This window comes from Protopterus annectens, chromosome 10.part0 (genome assembly GCF_019279795.1).
Source record: "Protopterus annectens isolate FY-2018-M chromosome 10.part0, PAN1.0, whole genome shotgun sequence".
Taxonomy (NCBI): Eukaryota; Metazoa; Chordata; order Ceratodontiformes; family Protopteridae; genus Protopterus; species Protopterus annectens.
In genome coordinates this window covers 1,737,944,450-1,737,969,689 of record NC_056744.1, presented here as the reverse complement: position 1 = coordinate 1,737,969,689, position 25,240 = coordinate 1,737,944,450, and the positions used below count along the sequence as shown (strand labels likewise).

Here is a 25,240-nt window from a genome sequence, read left to right as displayed (position 1 = left end):
TGGGAGATAGGAAATTCACCCTGGGGATCACTTCTGTGGCTCTGCTTGACAGGGGCACCGGAAAATAATTTTCTTGGGTGGCGAAAGCCAGGGTACCTTTTTTGCTAGGTTTATATAGGCCCAAGGGCCAATAGCCTAGTACCTACCTATGAACCTAAATGAGGAACACTAGCCTCCATAATGTGGAACAAATTTACAAAATTTAGAACACCAACTAATATCTCACTAGCAACCTCATCTTACCCCTGAAATCAGGCAACAACAGAGTAATGCACAAACAGAGTAATGCTGCCCCCCATCTTCTCCTTTCCACCCTTCAGTAATTCTGACATAGCAGAGGCAGAACTGTTTGATCTCTAGTCAGGAACAGCTAAGTGAAATCATGTCTGTGAAGCAGTTAAAGGTTTAGCAATGGTACCCCACCCATGCATGCTACACTTGGTAGTGCCACTGGGGGTGAAGAAAGGGGGTGTGAAAGATCCTACATACCAGGTTAGCAAGACAAGGAGTGAGCTATGATATATATATATATATATATATATATATATATATACATATAGCTAAGTTTTCCTTTGTCCTCCCACACCCAATTCCCCCTCCCCATTTAAGAATGCTGCCAAAACTTCTTCCCCCTACAAAGGCAGCATAATATCCCCAGCCATTCTCCACACTTGCGCAGCCAACGTCCATTACTACACCATCCCACAACCCAACAAAGTGTTTATTCCCCACACACCTTAACCACACCAATAGACAACACACTGCTCCAATACGAAGATCCTACTCCACATTTCCAAACAGTCACCCCACCAACCCACAACTTCCTAACTGGAATAAATCAAGATGTTCAACCAAAAGTTAGTCTAAGCAGTCCCCTTTCAAAATATGAGCATGGCATTAAAATTGTATGAGTTCACCTCAGTACTCTTCCCTGCCAATTGCCAAACCTCCTTCAGGCCTCTGATCTACACCCTGTGTAAGAAATCTGAACATGGACAAAGCTAGTCGGGAAAAAAGGGGGGGCAATTTCCAAATACTGCTCACACAAACTTAGAAAGCTGATAGAACAGGCCACACAATTTCCTGAAGGGTATGAAGCCGGAAACCATATTTTTATGAAAACAGACCATAACATGAGCCGAATCCAGTGTGTTCTGTGAAAATCTGAACAGTTGAGGGTATGATATCAAGGGAGAATTATTTCCAAATACTGCTCACATAATCATAGAAAGCTGATAGAACATGTCTCATTTCAGTGTGAATTTCCTGAAGGGTATGAAGCTATAGTCAAATTCAGGGCATTCTGCGAAAATTTGAACAACTCAGAAGGCTGATAGAATAGGTCTCTCATCAGCATGAATTTTATGAAGGGTATAAAGCCAGAAGCCATTTTTTTTTTTTTTTGAAAATGGACCAAAAAACACAAGTCAAATATTGGGCATTCTTTGAAAATCTAAATGGTTGAGAGGTATGTGATCTAGCTGAAAACACCAATGGCTACCTTTTCCTGATTGCAAATCACTAGTTGAGCACTCAACCCCCCTCCCCTCCCCTTGCATAACATACTCTACTTCTATCAGTTCCATGCATCAAACTACATTTACCTTTTGTTTTTTTTTTGGGGGGGGGGTTGTATGTTTTATCCCTTGGTTGACTGAATTGAGATGCACTGATCGCATATGCACCTCATGACTAACACACACATGCCATACTGTATGCATCTAATGGAAACCAGAGTGTTAGCCCGCGAACACTGCTCTGCATCACAAGCAAGCCGCCAAATAAACAAGCTATTGAAATGAACAGGAAATACACTGTGGAAGATCTGCCATGCCACAGGACAAGGAAATAAAGCCCCACACCAACCCAGCACACTTGGTCAGCACTAAAGCACCATCAGCCAAACCCAACCACCAAGCACTACAATAGGAGCCAACAACCACCCCAAAGCTGACCCTGCTAAAATTCATGAAAGCAACCATGCCTCACAGCCCACAAAACTCTTTACGGGAACCAGAAAACAAATCCACCCCACCAACAAGCTAAAAGAGGGGGGAAAAACACTGTAACACAGCCATGACCCACACTAGGTTGAGAGGCATGGCCATCACCCCTCTTTGATCCACACAAAGAGATTGTTCTACTCCTTGGAGATGAAAGGCAGACAGGAATGCAGGGGGTCCACTTCCAAAAGCCACAGAGTTCTTACTTTTCAACTAGTCAGTACATTTGCCCCAATATGAGTAACAAGAGTAGTAGTACACAAAACCCGTTCACAAGGGGGTTTCCAGACACAATTCTGAACAGTCAGCCAGGATTAAACCTCATTGTAAAGCTATGTGTACATCATGTAACAGCAAAAGAATCCTTCACAACAACAAATTAAAAAAAAAAAAAAATATATATATATATATATATATATATATATATATATATATTTTTTTTTTTTTTTGGTACGGCATCCTCTGCTCAGCTGCTCAATGTCCATTTCCTTTCCAAATGCCCACCTAAATCACAGTGCAAACAAACAGTTCCCATAATGCTTTCTTCAAAGAAAACACCATCTCAATCCCCATCTCCAGTCACCGTGTTACTGGTGTTATTGACTCTTACTTCTGAAAACTCACATGACAGTTTCTCCATCCCACTATCGGTAACATTCATTCCCATAAGAACAAAACAAACAATCCTATTAAAAGTTAAATTGAACACCTCTGTGACATTGCCAAGCAACAGAATGGCCTCCCAGCCCAACAACCCAATCAAAATCATCCACCAAAGCCAACCATCTACCATCACATGCAGCCTTCTAGCAAACACCATCCCACACAAAAGCCAAAATCCTTCACCTACTCTTATCCTCACACCTTTCAACATACTACAACCAACCCAATGCCTACCTGTCCACTACAGTACTCACAGGTCATCCTGGACATACGTCTGCCCTATAGCAAGTTCATATCAAAATGAATCCCTTACCCAGCTACACTATCCTAACTCATTTAGCCCCCCTCCTTTACCTCATTTCCTCCCAATCATCCCTCCTTCTCATTTAACCCTTTCACCCCACCAGTCTTAGCTCACACTAATATATTTATCTAACCTCTTTCTCAAGATGTCCCTGGAAACCTCATTTGTTGATCTCTTATGATCTTTCCTATGATCTCTTTGACTCAGTGGTGATGATTTTCTTTGAGACATTGGTATCTCATCTGAAAATATTAAAGGTAAAATGATATAAAATAACATCTGCATTTTTTTTTTTTAGGAAAATTATCTAACAATATTTGTTAATTTATTCTTTTTCTAATACATCATATTTAGGATAATGAGGCAGGCAGGCTTATGGCAAATTATATGTAGAAGAATAATTTTAGACAGAATGCTTTTTTTTTGCAAGATTGCAAGACACACACACACACACACACACACACACACACACACACACACACACACACACACACACACACACACACACACACACACACACACACACACACACACACACACACGTATCATGGAGGCAATTGAAATACATGTGAACTTAAATACAGTTGACCTCATCTGGATCCAAACCAGAGTATAAGAACTGTGAAGCAACAACTCTAACTACTGCACCAAACTGAATTAATAATAAATATATGTATGGTATATATTTACAAATTATATGCAGTATGTTTATAATTCTTCCTCAGGCTGACACCTACATTTCATACATTTGCATTATTTGAAGTTTAATAATGTAAATTTAAAAAAAATACATGTATATCTATCTATGTATGTCTGTCTATATCTATATCTGTCCGTATGTATTTACGTATACCCATGATGCAGATAAAAAACTAAATTCAGAGATGATTCTCACTTACATTGAGGACAGACGATTCATTATAAAGCACTGCATTGCTTATTCATTTTGTTCAATTTAATGTATTTTGCTGAAATATGCAGTAAATAATCAAAAATGACTTTTCACTTTAAACACTATAATCTTAGAACTTGAACCTCAAAGACTGCCGTGCATTGTTGAATTACACAAACTATTTATTTTCATATCAGTTTTTATTTGCAATAATCTGAAAATAAACCTTATGACATAAAATAATGTCGAACTAATGACTGCTTTTATTTTAGAGTACACAACTTCCACAGTTTATGCTAACCTGAAAGGTAAAAGTGCCTTGAAATATAAAACTAATTTTACTAATAATGTAATGTGCTTTGATCTAACAAGAGCTATATAAAAAAAATATGAAGCCAATTTATTTTGTAGACACACTCATTTGACTTTTTCTATAACACTGCCATAGTTGCCTTTCTGTGGATCCCCTCCTATTGTTTTAGCATTAATTAATATTTTTACTTTTTTTATGTGCGGTGTATACTTTCATATTATTTAATCAGCGCAGCACTGTAGTTTGCTTTCTTCCAGTTAACATTATCTGCAAAAACGTATGGATTCTGCATGTGCATGAATTTAATTCTTGTATTTCAATGTGTACCTTTCTGTTTGTGGATTACTGAATTTTGTTTGATAATATTATTGAATTAATGAATGAAACAAGAGTAATAATAAGGTTGGACTGAATATGTGATTCATTAAGTTAATGAAGAAAACAGAGTAAATAGGAATAATGATCTGAATTGTATCACACGATATGATATTTTTTTACTCCATCAGCTTATATGTCTAGTAAAACATGCTGAATTTTTATTTATTTGTTGCTATTTTTTTTAATTATTTTCTTTAATAAGATATTGGTATACATTTACAATTGTATTATTTTCAATTTAGAGTCTGAGGTCTTTCAGCATAGCTAACTATACAGAAACTAACAGTTGTATGCTCTGCTGATTTCATTTCTGATTAAAGTGTATAAGGCTTGAAAACACACATTATGACACATGATTTGATGTCTGTTAATAGTTTTTACATTTTTAACTTTTGCAATGACCTAACTCTTTAACTTTGATCTATGGAAGGAAGGCTTTGTTTATATGGAGATGAGTGAATAATTCATGAATGCTAATTTAAATGGTGAAATCGTAAGAAGCTTTTTTTTTCATTTCCATAAAAGACTGTTGTGATGATGTACTGGTGACTATTAATGTGTTAATAAAAGTTAAATTTTTTTGAGATAACACATTTACTTATTATGAAATATTTTGTCTGAGACTTGTTTATTGATAGTGTAAAAAAACTTAGGAACTCATCATGCATTTACGGAGTGCACACATACATAAAGAAAATATGTTTACTATTGAATGGAATATATATATATTCCAATTTATCAATTAATTGATCAGTTAAAAGAGAAACAGCTGTATAAAATATAAGAAGTAAAAGAAATACATCAGAAGAATGGTATACAAGATGTGTGGTATACATTTGAGGTATCAGGGGATTTTTGAATTAGGACACTGGAGAAACTCCCAGAAGGAATATTAGGGTCAGGAAGTAGATGCTTTTATTAATTCTAGTAATACAGTGCAGAATCAGAATGGAGGGTGGACTGTAGTTGAAAAAAATCAGACTGGGCGGATGCAGGATAATCCACCATCTCAGGGAAATCAGCGGTTTTGCTAAGCTTTCCTCTGAATGAAATGGGAGTTTTCGTTTCAACTCTGTGATTATTGGCTGGCACAGCTGCCATTCAAGTCCTCTTGTACTCGTCCTGTTTATAGGGTCTCATTTGTTTATTGACAGGTTCAGATACATGAAATATATATCATGATATCTAAAAGATGGAAGAGTAAAAACATGCTGAAGTATGTGCAACCAACTAGATAAGTTTATTGCATAAACATTGATTATGTACTTTCTTTCCAAAGAACATCATCAGAAACTGTCATTACATTCCACTGAAAGAAATTTAAACTATAAAATCTAATCACGTGATAAATTATACCCAATCATCTATGAGCAGTGACATCAAACATATACCACATCATACATGACCCTAAGGAAAAAAATATGTATAAATATGTATGTCAGAAACCATTATGTACATTTAAAAAAATACTCCAAGATAATAATAGTCCCACATTTAAAAATATCAAGTAAAAAAGCTTTATAGCTCAACTAACAATTACCAACAATGAGCTTGTTATAAAAATAATAAGCCAAATGACCAGAAAAGAATTGCTTTAACAGCCATGATCATGGCTATTATTATAATTTAGCAGATCTAAGTTTAAGAATACTAGTGATAAAAACATGGTCATTATGACATGGCTCATACATTGAGAGTAATCTAAGATGCCATATGAGCTCAAAATGTTCCAAATTATTCACCCTTGCTCCATCTCCAAGATCTGGATCATGTTTCTCAACAATGAAACATTTTTTTTTTTTTTGGATTTCAGTTAATGAATGGACTTTGTATCTTGGCTTGATATTTTCCAAGAAAAAAAAAATCTGTCCTTTTTTCCTTTTTGGTTTTTACTGCCAGTGCAACTGCACTTATGCATTATTTTATGTTTTCTTTATTCAACTGAATCTCTAAACAAAGTAAGTATGTCCCATAGTTTATTAATATTATATTAAAAGTCATAATTAGTGATTTACCTACTTAGTATCTATTCTATGATCTTAGACATGGGATAACAATTTACCTACACTGCCATGACTTTTCTGTTTTTAAGGTCTTATAAATTTTAAGGGAAGGTAAACTCTTGTAGTATTCAAATTAAAATTATGTTATTGTTGATGCATCTCATGTTTACTGTTGATTATAACAACTTAGAATTTAAGAATGTGAAAACAATACATTTTCTTGCGTTTGCTACATTCCTGTTTCAGCAACCTACTTTTAATTTGTCTTAACTCATTTTCTCCTTCATTAAAGTTTTCTTATTTTCAGAGGTAAATGATATATCTTAACTGAGGATAAATCAGAGGCACTTTATGTTTCCTAGGAAGATTCATGAAGTTGCTTATCAACATTGCTATCATTGACAATTTGCTCTATTCCCTTATGATGGAGTTAGTGATATTGCTGTATTCTATTCTTCTCTGTTCATCATATATTCTGAAAGGCACTATCACTAACTGAAATACTTGAGATTAATTTTTGACAGAGAGATAATACATTGAATTTGACTGCAAAAGCTGATGGACTAATTAATATATATATATTTTTTTTGCCTGCTCTAGTTAACAGACCACTGAATTATACAAATAATTGCATTTTAACATTGTGGCCTTCTAAGTTACTCAATTACAGGCACACAAACTTAATTTTTACTACCAAGTACAACAGATAATATGTGTGCATATTGCAACAAATTTTGTTGAATCAAAAACTGCCAACTGTTATGTTACATGTCATCTGCCCATCCTTGTCCAGAGGTGAATGTTGATTTGAACATTCAAATTTAGAAAAGGCAAAAGCAAAGCATATTCTGTACACAGTAACATTGTAGTAGTATTTAATGATGTTGATCCTCTGGTATCTTATTGCAATAAATGTTCTGCAATCAGTAACTATTATCACTACATAATTTTACAGTGAACATTGTTGGTCAAACAATATTAATGGTCCCAGAGCTTAGCTGTCCTTAGTATGATAATTAAAATCTAATTTAGGAATTAGGTTTAATGATTGTTAATTTTACATTATATTTGATTCACTGAAGTAACTTCACCAAGATGAGAAAAGCCATTGTGAACTTTTATGACAAATATAACAATACCTTTGTATAAATTTAAACAATAATCCATGTAATGACAGCAAAACAAACTGCATCTTTTAAGACTGCAAGTTTCAGATGGAGTGCCAACCAGCCCTCCACCCTCCGATGGCCTCATCTTACCCAATCATCATTTAGTCACTTGTTCTTTTCACAGCTTAGCTTTTGCCTATGCTCACTCTCCATTGAGTACTACATCAGTCTAAGTGGCCCAGCAAAGCATGGGGGGGGGGTCAAAAAGGGTATGTCTGCCCTGCAGTAGTCCACCAGGCAGAATGCTCATTCCCACTTTTCTTGGCCTTCTTTATTTAACCAAGGACAATTTATATATAAATGGTATCTAGACATAGTACAACCAAATGTCAACAGAGAAATTGATAAATGCTGACATGCATGTTAGCAATGAAAATTCAAGAAATCTTGTATAGCCAGAGATAAATTTAGATTGCACAGATCAAAAAACAACTCTGACAAATTAATGTTATCTAGCCAAAACCACAATAGATCTTTGTACTGAAAGCTCTATTGCTCTATTGTGCAAAAAGAGAATGCTGGTTGCAGCCCTGCAAATCCTGTGATTAATGAATTTCCATGTTGTCTCAGCTGTACTCAAAGATTTCATGTTGCTCTACCACCTTCTGGGAATGATGGCTGACCAGCATAATATGGTGCAAAAAAATTATTCTGTATTAAAAAAAAATATTTCAGAAAGTCAACTTATTATGTAACAATCCATTGTCTGGCTGTCAAAATGCAACAATAATAGCTGAATGGCACTAAGCTGATGAGAAACATAATGTAAAATACGCAAACGATGGTGAAGCCTCAAGCATGGATAACCTTTCTAAGCTTCCTCTACTCAAGATAGCTCTTAACCCAGGCTGATGCCTCTGGGTATAACAGAAATCTTCCTGACTGAAAAAAAAATGTAAGAATGCTCAATGATGACAATGAAATAAGTACATGAAAATACATCGAATAATTAATGGGTGAAAGGCAGAACTACCTATAGTAGCTTAAAAATACAGAGTAAGGCCAATGTCTTGGCCTGCTTAATGACTTCGATGGAGTGACCATCTCTGGCTAAATCTGATGTTCCCTCTTTATGAAATGAGTGCGCATCAATGCAAATTAGGTAGCCTTTGAATTCAGAGAGCTCTATGAAGGAGGAGCCCAAAGGATTTGGGTGTAACAGGTCTCTCAAGGAGTCCTTTAAAAATTTGCCCCAAGATGGAGGAGTAGGTTAAGTGGCTGCCCAGTGTTTTTGTCCTGCACAGTGGTCATAACAAACTGGACAGATAAGTTTATAACTTAACTAAATGACCCTGGGAAAGCTGGTCAGTTTTTGAATGATGAAGACAGACGGAAACAGAGTGCTCAAAAATGTAAACCTCACTCCAGGATTACCAAAGAAGTAAATCACCAACTTGAGAGGTCCCCCAGTACATCCATGTGATCAATGTTGCATAAACATCATAAAACTGATAGTCTGGCATTGCTTTGTAAATATGTTCAAGAAGTCTAGGAAGCATAATTCTGTCAAAGGAATGGTGACCATCTCTGAGCTGACTAAGCATCTTGCTCCATCCCAATGAAATTCTGCAGGCTAGCCATGATTTAGTGTAATAAGGCAAATCAGATAGCGTCTCCCAAAAAGCAATGACTGCTAAGTGTATGAGAAGAAGAAATGGGGACCAGGAATAGAGAACAGCCAAAACACTGACAGTAATTCAGAAAAAAGCCATAAGGAATACAGCATAATATTTCTTAGTACTGTATGAAGACCGTAACACTACAGGATCTGCTAATCTTCACCACTCCACCAACACCATGGGATCTTCTAATCTTTACCAGTCCAATAACACCACAGGATCTGCTAATCATCACCAGTCTACTACTGTAAGTGTGCTGCAATGATGGTGAGAAACGTCTTGGCTTCTGGTACCAGTGATCTTATCCTGATCAACTGAAAGAAAAATAATCAGATACTGTATAGTACAAGTTGATGGATTAAACTCTAATGGCCTTGGATATTTTCTTGGAAAAGACTGGCAGTCTTGTCTGATTATCAGAATGAATTCCAAAAATAAAATGAATAGCCAAAAGCCAACTGCCTGGCCAAGGGGAGTAGGCCACCATTCCACCCCCCACAGCATCAGTGAGCAAATGCAGCTTAGATAAAGATACCAACACCTTTTTGCCAATAGGAAATGCCTGTGAACAAGCAGCATGTATATAGGTCATTTTTTACTGGTTGGGAAACCCTTAACATTGGTGCTTTTCTTTCACGACTTTGATTAGGTTCACTAAATCTTAGGTGAAAGCCCTTCCTGGTGGCACTGCCCTGCATGCAAAGTTGAGGAGGCCTAAAAGCTGAAAGATCTATGTAAACCTGACTTTTTTAGCCCTTAAAATTCATTTATGTGTTTACATAATGTTATCAATTTGGAATCTGGCAAATTATAGGTAGAACTAGTGACATCAATCTCAAGCCCAATGAAGACTGAGGATTTAGCTGGCTGCCTCTGCTTCCTGCTTAACAAAGGACCCTATACTTACTGACGCAAGTGTGAAGAGAGTGATAGTCCTTCATGAGCCTTGTCAGTTCCATTAAAACAATCAGAAGGTCATTCAAATAGTGGAATTCCAGCAGGATTGGGCTTTGATGCTGCCATACCGAATAAAGGGCCAAACTAGACTTCTGAACAGTTGAAAAGGCTATTGAACACCCAGTAGGTATTGTGTCAAAATAAAATAATCCCTATATGCTAATACTGAGCAGGTCCCTGTCTTTTTCCCTATATTGGAGGAGGTGAAAAGCTGACTCTATGTCAGCCTTTACAAGTGGTCTGAAAATGTACATATGATGGTGGCATCTTCAAAGGTGAATATTTAATTTGTGAATGTCCTTGCTATTGCTATAATTTACTGAAGAACACAATGGGAAACAAAGATAAAATATGATTCTAAATTGCCTGGATCCCAAAAGGTTTTGAATTTTACCAGAGATGGAACAAAGGTTAGAACAAAACTGGGACTTGGAGTAAAGACTTTTTCAGTCATTTTCAGTCTCTTGCCTCAAGTACTCAGTGATGTCTCACAGATCATCTGGTTGGATGGCTGCTATGTTATGAAATGGGCCAAGGCCTGGGATACAATGGTCTGATAAGACTAGGGTTGAAGGGTGTGGGGTCACTACAGCATTAATGATAACTATATGCTTATGAAATATAAAACTAAAGCAGTATAAGGTAATGCCTATTTAATGTGTAACTTTGCCCATTTAAAGTGTAACTTTTACTTAACATATGCCCTATCTAAAGACATAGATATAAGAAATGAAGTGCTAATTTCCAAACCTCACTGATATCTGCTAAAGAATAACATGCAATCACTGTATTAGAGCCTTATCTTGCAATCCACTATATGAATATTGCCTATTGATTTAGTCAGTGAAGTATACCCAAGGACTCTAAAACAAATAACAAAAGGATTAGAAACCACATAAAAGCTGCTAATGACAAAAAACATTTGCCATTATTAAAGTGGTGCTCTTATAAATGTCAAAACTATGCCAGATATTGTTATTAAGTATTAATAAATACTGCAGTCCCGAAATAAAATAGTGACATAGCTAACAGGAAATAACAAATAGTGCCCTTTTTTTATGGTCAATATAGTGAACATTGTACTAACACACAGTTGTAATGTGTGGAAAATGTGTAAATAAATGACCAAAAATAGTAGTGAGGATATCTAATAAATGGGAATATAAAACAATATGTACATAAACATCCATCTCATCAGCCCTGATTTTCATAGGACATTCCTGGTTTATGACTCAGCATATGTGTGTGTGTGTGTGTGTGTGTGTGTGTGTGTGTGTGTGTGTGTGTGTGTGTGTGTGTGTGTGTGTGTGTGTGTGTGTGTGTGTACACACACACACACACACACACACACACACACACACACACACACACACACACACACACACATATATATTTTTAGGTCTGTACCTACAGTCTCTACTAAAAGTGGTAACGTTTGGGAAAAAAGTGGTAAAAGTCATAGGTTTGCATCTGGTACCTGTCGGACTAAAGACAAAGACAAAAAGGAAGTATCACCACATCATGTAAAATAATGACAATAATAGAACCGTATATTTATTTACTTTATAATATATGATATATTAATTCACTTTCTCTTATTCTTTATGTGTCTGGACTTAGCAGTACTAATATATACAACTGTCCTCTATTGCCCTTCATTATTTATGTATTTGTCTCTGATTTTGTTGAAATTTGATATGGTTGAGAGCTATGTGCATAGACATATTTACATATGTACTCTTTCTATATCAGACTAACATGTATTTAGTTCTTCGTATTCTTTTTTTTTTTTTTTTGATTTTGTAAAAAAAAAAACAAAATCTATTAAATGCAATTGATAAACATGAAGGTAATACGGCCATAGAGAGGCTGCTTACAAAAGCTTATGATAAAACTTTGTATACTCTTAGATGCACTCAATTATTATAGTACTGTTCCACCCATTTTTTTGTTTTTATAAAAATGCCGTGCTTAATAAAACAAATGATAATGGCATTAACATAATATAACTAAGTACAACTAGTTTGAAGGCTGCTGACAAAAATGGCTTTCTGTGAAGAAATCCTAGAGAGGGTCACACCTTTCTGAGTGACTGAAAAAATGGATAACTGCCAAGTGATTAAGGTCCTTAAAGAGTAAGACTGAACTACCTGAACTGAGTTTAAATGACATGTGATCCTGGTAAATAAATAGTACAGTTCCTTATTTAAAGTAAATTCTCCATTGCTGCTCAGAAGTGCAAAATGTTAATGTCTGCTTAAATATACCTAATGAAAGCCAATCTAATTGAATTAACAGCAGCTGCACCATAAGATTATAAATTCAATGTGCCCTAAAATTTTACAAGTAACTGCCTCAGATACGCAATTTTTAGTTTCCTTCCCCACTTGCTAGTTATAATCATAATTGTAGATAAAATGTGCAAACAATCTCTGGCCTATTAAAAAAAGAAAAAAGAAAAAGAAAAAAATGTCACTACCTACCTTAGAAACCTGGATTACATCATTTTATCTTAACTAAATTACCACTACATGAAATGAACTACCGCTATTGAAACTGTCCATGTATTTACTTAAAGTCCTGCACCAGAATAATCTGATTTTTCTTGAGGGTCACTGGAACAGATGGCCCAAAATGGCCCAAGTTAATAAAGGGAGCTCATTGCCTATGTGCCAAGACTGAAGTTTTTGGGACTTCAGCACAGCTTAATAATGCTGCTGCAGTCACACCCTCTTTGCTTGCAGATGGGTATACAAGTCCTTGCCCATTCATTTGAGATATTTATGATTTCTGTTGTATATTATTACTGTTACCATATAGGACTTAGTATATGTATAATCCAGCACTGATCATTTCTTTAAAGTTCACTTCTAAGGTCTGCATAGCTTTGTCTCAGTTGTATTTTTATGGTGATGTTGTGGGCGTAGTCTCCTACATGGTATGAGTTATAGGTGCTATCATATAAAGACATTATTCACACTCCTGTTTGGACTGTCATGTCTGACCAAAGTGCTTTGGTAAAGTGGTCAGTTTGTGAAACTACAACACTGAATGAAGCTTTAAATATACAGTTGTTTTATTATCCACATACTTAGTTCAATAGAATGAGAAAATCTCCTTGAAGATATGGCACGTATGGGAGGAACATGGTTATTTCCACTTTGACTGTGATTTTACAACTTCTGTTATTTCCTCATAACTGAATGTATTTCATATAGCTTGAAATTAGTTGGAGAATTTTATTTTAATGTCTTCTGTATGAAAAAGCTCTTGTTATATCAATTCTAGTAGATATTATTTTCCTTTTCACTGTTATGAGGGGAATATCATAGAATAAACTGATGCGATTTATTGTCAAACATACAGAGTTATTCATTAGTACAGTTTTAGTAATATCTACTTTGTCTTAGTAACATTTGTTACTTGATATATATATATATATATATATATATATATATATATATATATATATATATATATGTATATATATATATATATATATATATATATATATATATAGAACATTTTCAAGAATAAAACATTTTAAATGGCCAAGTGGAGAATGCGTGTGTCTTTTTGGTGGCATCTTCATGGTCGGCTAATAATTCTTCCCCATAGAAATCCATGTTTCCAGCTTCCATGAAAATCATATATATATATATATATATATATATATATATATATATATATATATATATATATATATATATATATATATATATGAATAAAAGTAATAAGTTACTGCAATGTTTCTGCATATCAGAGTTTTTACTCTCTCTCTCTCCTACTTTATAAACTTTGTAAATTCTGACACTTTGTTGCTAACATGGAGAAATATGATTAATAAAGTCAAAATGCTTACGGTATCCATTGAGATCATCATTCTCTGGCATGGCAAGTTATTTTAAAAATATTAAAAAATGTCAGAATATAATAGGAATAATTAACAAAATTAATTTAGAATAAATTTTAATTAAATAAATTTATGAAAGATAAACAGTCCGGGCATAATACTTACCTCAAGGTTGACCTTTATTTCACATAAAAAAAGTAAGCCAAAAGTTAACTTCCTAAAATCAGCTAGCCATGATTCTAGAAAAAAGTTCATAATTTAAATTGGAGGTATTTATAAAACCATCTGATTTCTATTGTACTTTATGAACTCTATGAATCTCATCAAAGAAGAGATTACTGGTTACTGTTCTTCTCATTTTCAAAAGTTATCAGAATTATCCTGCCCCCCACCCCAGAATCCCATGCTTTTTATTATTACATTAGGTTCAGATACTCAGTTTAAGATCACACTGTTTGAAAGCCATAATAAAGGTCTTAAAGCAGTCTGTAACTATAGCATAGTCTGTTTCCTAAATTCTCCATGGTTTGTGTGAGTTTTACTGTCATTTAGTTAAGATTAATTGATGTATCACTAACTAAAGTTTTGATTATCTGGCACATCAGTATTTATTTTATTTTAGTAAATTCAGTTATTGAAGGTAGTCTTGTCTTCAAACCAATTGCACTTCTTTCTCCTCTTGCAAAAATTCTTGAAATATCTAGATTTTCTCAACTATCAGCTCACATGGAGGCATATGACCTGCTAAAAAATCTTTATCATGTCTTTAGAAAAGGACATGTTGCAAATACATCTTTTATTTTTCCAATAGCTGCAGGTTACAAGGCAATAGGCAATGGAAGTCATATATGACATGGGTAATATTCATTGATCTTTCTAAGACTTTTTTAGGTACTCTATATTTATCTTCCAAATGATTTTATTAAATTTCCTTTATTTACAACCAATCCCCAGACAATAAACTGAGTAAAATGAATAAAAAAATATAATACAATTTTACCAGTACTGTCATCTTCTGACTATTGACATTAACACAATCAATATATAGAATATATAATTTACATATTTTATTTAAAAGTGATTCCATTTTGTCTTATAATCATCTTGTATAGTTTCTCTTTTGGTTTGCTATGGTAAACCTTTTCCTGAAGTAGTTGAGGTAAGAGTTTACATTTTCCATAACTCACTTCTAAGTGTTCTATTTTCAGATATATTATCTCTAAGTTGAATCAGCACCTTTATACTCTATCATCCATCATTTATAAAGCATTCTCTTGCTTCATGTTTTTTAATCTCATTTAATTCAGAAAATGCTCAGATTATTTTCTTCATTTCTTTTAATTTAAGAACATCTTCTAATTTCCATTTTTAGCTATCATTCACAGCTTTATTTATTGTAATAGTTTTGCTTTTTGACCTTTTCATTTAATAACCCAGAGCTTCACTACTTCTATACAATGTAATACTGATTTCATTCAACTCCTTTTTGGATGTGCAAAATTTATTAATAATTAATCTATGATCAACAGTATTTTATTTTGAAATTTTCTGATGAATATCTCTGCAACATTAGTTCTCAAATAAAATAGCCTTTTGTTCCAAACTGATTTTACAATGCAGTTGCAAAACTGAGCAGCCATGCAGGGTGACCCTTGAAAGATGAAAAGATTTAATAAGCCATGTTAAAATATTAATCTTTGTAGAGGCCCCTTTATAATCCCAAATCAACTGAATAATTTGTTAAATCCACTTGAGAAACCAGTCCTATTTAAAACTGAAAAAAGTGAATCCACTCTGTCTAATGCATTTTCAGCATTTAGTCCTAAAATGGAACTTTATTTCTCATTTGTACTTCCTATATGAGGACTGATATTTTAAGGAGATTATCACACATCTGCTATCCACCAAGAAATCAGAATTTATCATAATTTGCTGTCCACTATGATACCAGAATCATCTATATGTATAAATCCCAGGATAGCCTTTAAAATCCTCATAACTACCAAAATCCTAGTTCATTGTAGAAATCAGTGTCTACTATAGGATGGTGACACAGGCTCCATTCTTTCAAGCAGTATGACTAAAATAATAAACTGTTTCATTGATAGTGGTAACTCTGCTTTCAAATAAGATTAAAATAAACTGAGCTTGTATAATCTTCTCCCAAGTTGCACAGACCTGTCAGAATCCCATCAAAGTATGGTGATTTATTGATTAGTTGACCTTACATTCTGGTTTGAAATGTTCTAATCTAATAGCATTTGTTGGACTTGCTTTTTGATCTTTATCTAAAATAGCCTAACAATTTGCTTTAAGAATTCAATAGCTTTTAATAGAGTATCACCATTCAAGCAAAAATCTCCGAAGTATCTCCAGAATTATCGTAGGATATCATTTTATTTCCATAGCTGATGATCTGTTCTAATATAAATGTAATCTTTGCTCTGCTGTTTTAATATGACTGCTAACAATTTTATATGTTTTGGAAAACTATCAAAATGCATGCCTCTATAATACACCTTCTAAAATTACATTCTAGCCTCAAAATATTTGTCTAGTTCTTAATTTAACTTGACAAGATTATTCACTTCCTCCTCCTCACAAATGGATTAGTCATATTTCCATTTTTTCACCTCAGGCACTAAAGTTAAATAACTTTCTTTATTTCAATTTCAAATTACTACTTCCTAAATCATTAATGCATCCCATATTTGTATGGAAAACAGTATATGTGCATTTAGTTTCTTTTCAATTGCTCAGTACACACTTCTCAAAATTCAATTTTCCACTGTCTCTAGCAAGTATAGTAACCTACAATGCCTTCTAAAATTCTTCATAATTTCATCCATGTAGATTCATAGGTTCATAGATTCATAGACTGTTACTAGGCTAATGAACCAACGCCTTTATAAGCCTAGGCATTTTTTTCTGAAAGAATAATGCTTTCCAGCATCCAAATAGGACACTAAGGGCCAAACATTTATATGTTACCTTTATCCATAATGGACATGGGTGCCAGGCCTATGTAAATGTTCTATTCCACATCCATTTGTCTAGGTTGTGTTTAAACTGGTTAATAAATAAACTCAGCTTCACATGGATGGGAAGCCTGTTCCATAGAAGGGGCAGGCTCTGGGACACATATCTGTCTGTTCGGCATATTCTGATTAAGTCACAGACAAAATTCAATATTTCCCCTCAACAAAATATAAGAAACTGAGTAGAGTTAAAGGGCTTTAAGGTCCTCTGCATAAGGCAGGTTTGTTATGCCTTGTATTCCTTTTGTAAAGAACCTTTGAGGTTGCTCTAGTTGCATCATCTATTTTGACCTCCTGGGTCTGACACTGAGCCAGGTGGCTATCCAGTGGATGATAAAAGGGCTCATACTTAAATAAGTGAGCTTGTCTATAATGCCTGAGTGGGGTATTGTATCAAAATCTTATCCAAGTTGAGGTAATGCTGCATGCACAACCTTACCTTAATCCAATGCGTTGGTGACCCTCTCAAAAAAGTCCACCAGATGTAATACGCATGAACTTCCTTTAACAAAGCTGAACTGTGATGAGTCCAGCACTTGCAGGTTACCAACGTTCTCATTTATCATGTCCATGATGATTCTTTCCTTGGCCTTACATATGAAGCTGGTAAAACTTATGGGCCTGTAGTTACCCAGATCAGTGTTTGGATCTCCTTTGTGCAGAACAATGACTGTAGCCATCTTCCATTCTTTGGGTACAAAACCTGACTGAAGGCTCCAGCTGACAAGTGATTCAAGTGGGCCAGAAAGGTAATTTCTCATGCTATTTATTAAATATCCTGGGGTGTTACTGGGACCCATTGACACAGTAATTTTGGCCTTGGAGATGCTTTAATGACCTGTTGTCTAGCAATGGTTGGGGTATTGTGTTATAGAGTATTTCCTTTACACTGTTGGGGGGAGTGGAGGGAGAAAATTGAGCTGAACCTGTCAGCCAAAAGGTTGGTATTGGCCTCAAATTCAGTGTGGTTGATGCCATTTACAATAAGTTCTGCTCACTGTTGTGAATATCCTAAAAAAAAATCCAGAAAGGTATCCCAACAGTTGAAGAACTTCAGTCACAAGTGTAGAGCAAAAGAATAGCCATTCTGTTGTGAATTTCCTCTGAGGTTACAGACATAGTTGTAGTAAGCTTTGTGGTTATCCTTTGCCTGAGAAGCTTTTTTTCTTCAGATTTAGCCTTCAAAGTATTAATTACCCCTCTTAGCTGCCTATTTAGATTGATCAGGGGGAGATATTATGTATGGCTTTGTTCCTTCTATGCTTGGCCAAGATTTTTTTTCTTTTGTTGTATAACCAGTTGATAGTATGATTCCACCAGGGTTGCTTGTATTTTGACCTTGCTGATTCTTAAGACAATTTTGTTATCAATATGGCTGCACAGAGATGTTCTAAATAGCTGAGTGTATTCTATAGTGTTTACTGGGTTTGGAGTGCTTGGAATTCAGGCAAGGTGTTGCTTAGTAGAGAGAGGTTAGCCTAAAGGTTATTGGTTTTGCTGGGTTTTGCCCCAGATTTAATTTTTGCTTTAAGATCGTCAGATCTGACATTGGGTGTGGAACACTGGCACCCCTATGTTCATGAGTACAAGGTCAATGATGTTTATATCCCTGGTAGAAGAATGGACCAACTGTTCCAGGATGTTAGTATTACAGTTTAGGAATCACTGTGCTTGTGCATTAGAAGTGGTGTAGGATTCCCAGTCTATAGAGGGTTGTTGAGATCCCCCATGAATGTCATATGTGGTTGAATAATGAGGGACTGTAGTACATTGAGACAAGTAGTATGGGTTTCATGTGACATTGATGGGGTCCTACATGTTGTATGTATATGGTATGGCACCCTGTATATGGAGAGTTGCACATCTATGAGTTCCACTGGGTTTTACACGTTAACTAGTCTGGGTGTGAGATTCATCTTATTATAGACTGAAACTCTTCCACCTTTAGTTCCCTTCTGTGCAGTAGCTGGTCTAATGGTATGAAAGGCATTATAACCTTGCATTGCTGGGTTGCTCTCAGTGATTTTAAACCATGTCTCTGTTACTACATAGATGTCTGCACTCTCCAAGGAGATAAAGGTTTCCAGAGAATGGAGTTTCTTGTTAAGACTTCTAGCACTGAGCAGTACCACCTTCAGCTATTCCTTCATAGGTTCAGTTAAGTTGGTAGGTTTATCAGTTTGGCATTGCCTTAAAAGGCACTATGGGGCTTGAAAAGGTCTTTGCCAATACCCAAAAATCAAGAGGGGATAAGTGCAGACCATCACTGGCAAAGCAGCATGGTTTGTCAACCATGTCCTTCCAGGCTGGCAAGTAATGTACCCCCCCCCCCCCCGGGAATGATACCAGAAGCAAAGCCAATTGTTAAAAACATTCATTTTCTGTTGGAAATGTGGCATCATCCTTGGAGAAGTAGTATGTTGCTCAGTGCTAGGCTAATACCTGCCTGACACACATAATCAGTGAGATCAATTATGTCTCACTTCATATAGTCAGGGGAGGTACATCTCAGGTCATTAACAACCACATGGGCTATGACAGAATCATACTGGTACCTGTGGTTCAATGACCTGAGTGCTGTGTGACTTGATAGATCCTAGCACTGGAAAGGCAGCTAACAATGACTCTGTGTTTACTCAGTCTAGTAATGGGGGCACCAGAATCACCGATGACCAATAAATGTGGCTTTGTGCCAGTTTGCCTTAAGGGCTTAGCAGTGGAGGCACTGGATATAGTGCTACTATGTGAAGTTGTGGGTGATGTTTTAACAGAGTGTTTATGGGATGGCTGAGGATTGTACTGTACAGGAGGTTTTAGTGTTTTAGGAAGGTTACCTCTGAGTGATTTGGCAGAAGTAGTTTTATGTGCGGGGGCTTTAGCTTGTGCAGTAGGCATGGTACAAGTGTCACTGACAACCTGTATAACATTAGTCTTGGTTGTATGAGAGAGCTTTGTCTACAGCATTACGGTCTATTAAGAATAAATGGCTTTCCAATGTACATAAGACAGTTGTTGCAGTGCCTCAGAATACAAAAAAAGGAGGCCAGCACCAAGAATGATACCTGAGTTTATTCCAATAAATCAAACCGGTTTCAGCAGTTTTGCCTTTATCAGTGATTGCCATTTTAATTATCAAACAGTCTATATATACACACAGCACTTCATGCCAATTACATATTTAAAGGGACAGTAATAAAAACTAAAAAATTCCCTATAATCTAAACATAATATATGAATGAATTATTTGATTGTTGGTTCTTTACTGCTATTATTCCTGCTACAGGTGGTCATTAAGACCAGGGGGAAAAAGAGCTTCTAACCTTACAATCCACCTCTTTTCTTTATCATTCAGAATACTATGCCTCCCTAACTTATTCAATCTATCACCCACTATCTTGTCAATAATGCAGAAGTGAAATATTGCTGATTTATGATCACATACGTCTGTAGAGTGTATTAGTCATTCGTTTGTTTCTGATATCACTTAAATGTTCAGACATTCTTATTCTGAATGGTCTAGACGTTTGCCCAACATAAAAAGATAAACAGGAACAGGTGGCCAAATAGACCAACCAGTCTGTTCCACAACTGGCAAAATGCTTGATCCTATAAACTATCTGAGTGTTTTTACTAGAAAACTCCTTGAATTTTGGCATGTATCTACGAAAGTAGCAATGTGCACAAGAAAATGACCCAACTAACTTGTCCCCTCTAATCGCTAGTTGTTCCATAGAATAACTTTCACCCTTGGATTTGTAATGATTAAGATAGGACCCCGGTGTTCATCCCCTACGATATGAAAACTTACATCTATCCATAAGGAGACTTGATAGCTCTTGATTTGCCATAAGGATATTCCAATTTTTATTGATTGCATTTCTGATGGCATGAATATTTCTACTATAGGTAGTGACAAATTGAATACTATCCCCTAAGGTATGAGTTTTTTCTTTATATTACAATAACTCTGACCTATGTTGTCCAATACCCCAATTACTAGTTGAAAGAATGTGTCCTGGTTTGTAGCCCCTAGCTCTAAATCTGTATATCAAATCATTCTTGTGATATTCATAATCAGCATAGGAGGAGCATATCCTTTTAATACAAAGCAATTGGGACTTAGGAATATTCCTTATAATATGGTCAGGGTCAGTGCCTCAGAATACCCATCTCAACCAGAATGGCCACAGACAGAGCCAGGAAGTGCATATCTATGGCCACTGATCTACTATGGAGGAATAAGGCAAATGTAAATACTGAACAAGTCAATAAGACAAGCAACTTGATGTACAATGCTCAGCTATAAGCAAACTAGATTCTCTACTAGTTAAAATAAATCTGTATAGACAGTAATGCCACAAACCTGCAGACCACAGGCCAGAACAAAGACACTTAGAATAACAGGCACAATAAACCTTCAACACCAATTCCCAGCTTAGAAGGGTGAAGGCTACACTCTCCTTCCACAAGAGTGTAGACCCCAAAACTTGCTAATGTAAAATAACTGGTTTGGAACACAAGTGCTTAAAGCAGAACAAATACACGTAGAATAACAGGAACAATAAAGCCTTCACCAGCAATTCCCAGCTCAGAAGGGCAGAGGCTACCCTCTCCTCCCACAAGAGTGCAGATCACAAACCTTTTTAATGTAAAGTAACTGGCCTGAAGCCCAATGGCTTAAACTAGAATTAAGACACATTTAGAATAACAGATACAATAAGTCTTCAACCAGCAATTCCAAACCTAGAAGGATGTAAGCTACCTCTCGTGCGTAAGAGTGTAGGCCACAAACCTTACTTATTTAAGATAAGTAGTTTGAAGCACAAGTGCTTAAAGGACAATGGGATTCAGTTATTAAATGCTCATCTTCTCTGTCTTTTTTCTCCCTATTTACTGCCCCTGCTATGAGTAAACAACAATGCAGCATTTATAACATTTTAAATTGACTGTTTCTCTCCACTAGAATGGCACCTTACTGTACTGTGGTGCTTTCATTTTCAAAAAAAACTTTTGTCCCACCCTTGCTGCATTCTCCAATTCACTGATGTCATCAAGGCCACTGAATAGAGTTAGTTTTCTGCCCATTCCCCTTCCCAAACTGACATCACTACTACCATCCTAAAAACCCACCCATACTTTGATGTCACAGCTCCCTGGTCCTCCTTCTACCCATACAGAAAGTAAAGGCTAGAACAAGGAAAAAGTACATGAATCAAGTCTCCTGCTGTGAGCTGTCAATCACAGCAGGTAACAGCACAAATTGCCCTTCGCACTTTGACAGATAGGGAAGTTAGGTGTGAAGGGGGATGGGAGATAAGACAAAATAGTACAATTCTGGCTTCACAAAAGACTGCCGTTTAGTCATTCTAAAAGGAAGCAGCAGTAGCACTTTGAAAGTCTGTTCTTTGGCATTTGCACTGTTTGTGCTTTAAGTAGTTATTGGATGGCATGAAATATTACTTAAAACTAAATGAAAGACAGCAGTGTATGCATGTAAAATCAATGCAGTGACAGGAGCTTTAGGAAGAAAGAAGCCTGCATGAAATATTTTTTTACAGACAAGCACTGTATTGTGGGATACTTATAGGCAGACTAAACAATCAGAATTACTTCAAGATGCCAGACCCCATGTGGTCAGACTCAGAAGTTATGTCTAACATATTTAAAAACCTGTAAATAGTCCCAGAGTTGTGTTAAAATGTAGGAAACCCCAAATCACAATGAAATAAACATGTTTTTGAGTCTGTGGGTGTGGTTCATCTGTAAATCAAAAGTAAGAGGCTTAGAATAGCAGTTACAATGTAATCAGGTTATTAACAACCAGTAATAAATGCAGCAGAATAAATGTAACTGAACACTTTAAGAACAAGCAGCAAAAAGCAAAATAAAGTAATAAAGTAGTAAGAAGCACAGATATGTTAAAAACAGCTGAATAAAGTGCAATTTTAAGTAATTTGGAAGGGAGGAGAGAGAAGATAATTCAAGTTTATGAGACAAAGAGGATGGGCCTTCCCTACTGATCTCACTGTACTCAGGAGAATACATTGATGACATGGCACTTAGAGTAGTATCCAAAAACAGATTTATGGTAGGGGAAGGTAACTCAAGCACAATAATAGTTGAATAGGCAGAAGGGAAATATCAAATACAGACAGATATTTAGTTAGTTAGTTAGTTAGTTAGTTAGTTAGTTAGTTAGTTAGTTAGTTAGTTAGTTAGTTAGTTAAAGGTTGCACAGCAGGGTATGACAGTGATCAAAACTAATGCAGGCCATTAGCTCAAAAATACCTGGAACACAGACAGATCAGATTAAATGTCTGATAAATTCTGTTTATATCCAACCAGGCCAAGTATTTCAGAGAATAATATATATTATTGTTTACCACAAGCATAACCTACAGAACTGTATAAGTATCTGAAAGCCAAATACTTTCCGGTGTGCCCTAAAATACATCTTAACCACTATTCACTGTAATATGACCATCATCTTAATTAGATCATATCACATTCCATTCTTTCAGTAACAGTGCTGTGACTTGCTGAAATACCATCTCAAACATTGAGCTCATTAATTCTATATTGGATGATCATTAACTCAGAGGGGTCCACCATCCAGGCAGTGACCAAGGATAGTTTAAAGCATTTTTTTTAAATTCCAAGTTCTTTGAGATCATATTTGGTGAGAGACCAGAGGGGTATATGCAATGCACTGACTACAGAGGGCATATCCTTACTTCTGGAAGGGGTGTTTCTTTCAAGAATTTCTGCCCTTTCCAAGGGCATGCGGGATTGTCTCTGGTCTCCAGAAAGCCCTGTGTACCTCCAAGTGCAGCAATCCCACCTTGCTGGTAGAAGGTAAATGGACAATGCCACTATCTTCCCCACCTTGCCTGGTTCATCCAGTGTATGAGCCTCTATTCAATTCCAGATCACCTCTATCCCAGTCAGCACCCCAAAATTTGCCAAAAATAATTATTGCAAATCCATCTGAAGTCGCAGAAACATTGGTAGAATTAGTGTAGGCTATGTACAAGGACCCAGTGACTCAAGTACGAACAGTGTTTGGCCTCACAGAGGAGTTTCCAGTGGGAGTGGGTGTACATCAGGGTTCATCTCTGAGCCCACTGCTGTTCATACTGGTGATGGACTACATAAGCAAACAAGTTGGTGGGGATGGATCAACAAAGCTGGTGTATGCAGAAGACTCTGAGCTAGAACTTCAGCAAAGGATATAAACACAGATTAGATCTTCAAGTATCTGGGAGGGCTAGAATCAGAGGGCTGCAGCCAACTGGCATAGAGTATCAGGTTATGACAGAAGAATGCCTGAAAACTAAGGTATAGAAGACAGTGGTGCAACCAGTACTACTGTATGGTACAGAAACCTGGAGGTGGGTGGGAGAGATGAAGAAATGAGGAGATCAAAGAGAACAGATTACGGTGGTTGGGGCACATGTGCAGAAAAACAGTAGACAATCTGGTGAGGAAGATTTGGGACAGACAGGAAGAAGGTAAGAGGAAGCGAGGATGTGAAGTGGATGGATTGTGTGAAAGAAGATCTGTGACAGTCATGCATGAGTGTTGAAGAAGGCAAGAGTGTGGCACTGAATCAAGAGAGAATAATGGGAAAAGGGGGGCTGATGATGATTATGATGATGATGATGATGATGATGATGATGATGATGATGAATTAAGGCAAATCCACTTATCAAATTAATCCAGTTTTATTGTCCGAGAAAAAAGCTACTAGTTGCAAGTTTAATCATGCAGTCCCTTCCCAATATTTAATACCACCAGATTTCTATAAACGTATGTTCTTTCTATTGTTTGCAAGCAGAAACTTTCTCACACACACACACACACACACACACACACACACACACACACACACACACACACACAAATGTATGTTTTATTTTATTTATGAAGGTTGTGCTAGGCCCGGCAAGCCAGGTTATACATTTCATGACTGTGCAATAGATGCCTGAGGCTCTCTTGCCCATTGCCTTCTTACCCTCCCAGATAAAATCCTTCAATTTTTTTTTTTA

The 25,240-nt window shown here is 36.0% G+C and overlaps 1 protein-coding gene across 4 annotated transcripts in view; it reads left to right on the top strand.

Moving 5' to 3' along the window:
• The window catches only part of LOC122813969 (neurotrimin-like), a 2,345,907-nt gene that overhangs the window by 2,300,515 nt on the left and 20,152 nt on the right, over positions 1–25,240 (top strand). For 2 of the 4 annotated variants that reach the window (XM_044086523.1, XR_006366750.1), the window contains one exon: positions 4,135–4,170. The exons of the other annotated variants lie outside the window; for them this stretch is intronic. In XM_044086523.1, the coding sequence (XP_043942458.1) occupies positions 4,135–4,170 (36 nt within the window). Of the gene's footprint in view, positions 1–4,134; positions 4,171–25,240 lie in introns of those variants that run through there. 4 annotated transcript variants of the gene reach the window in all.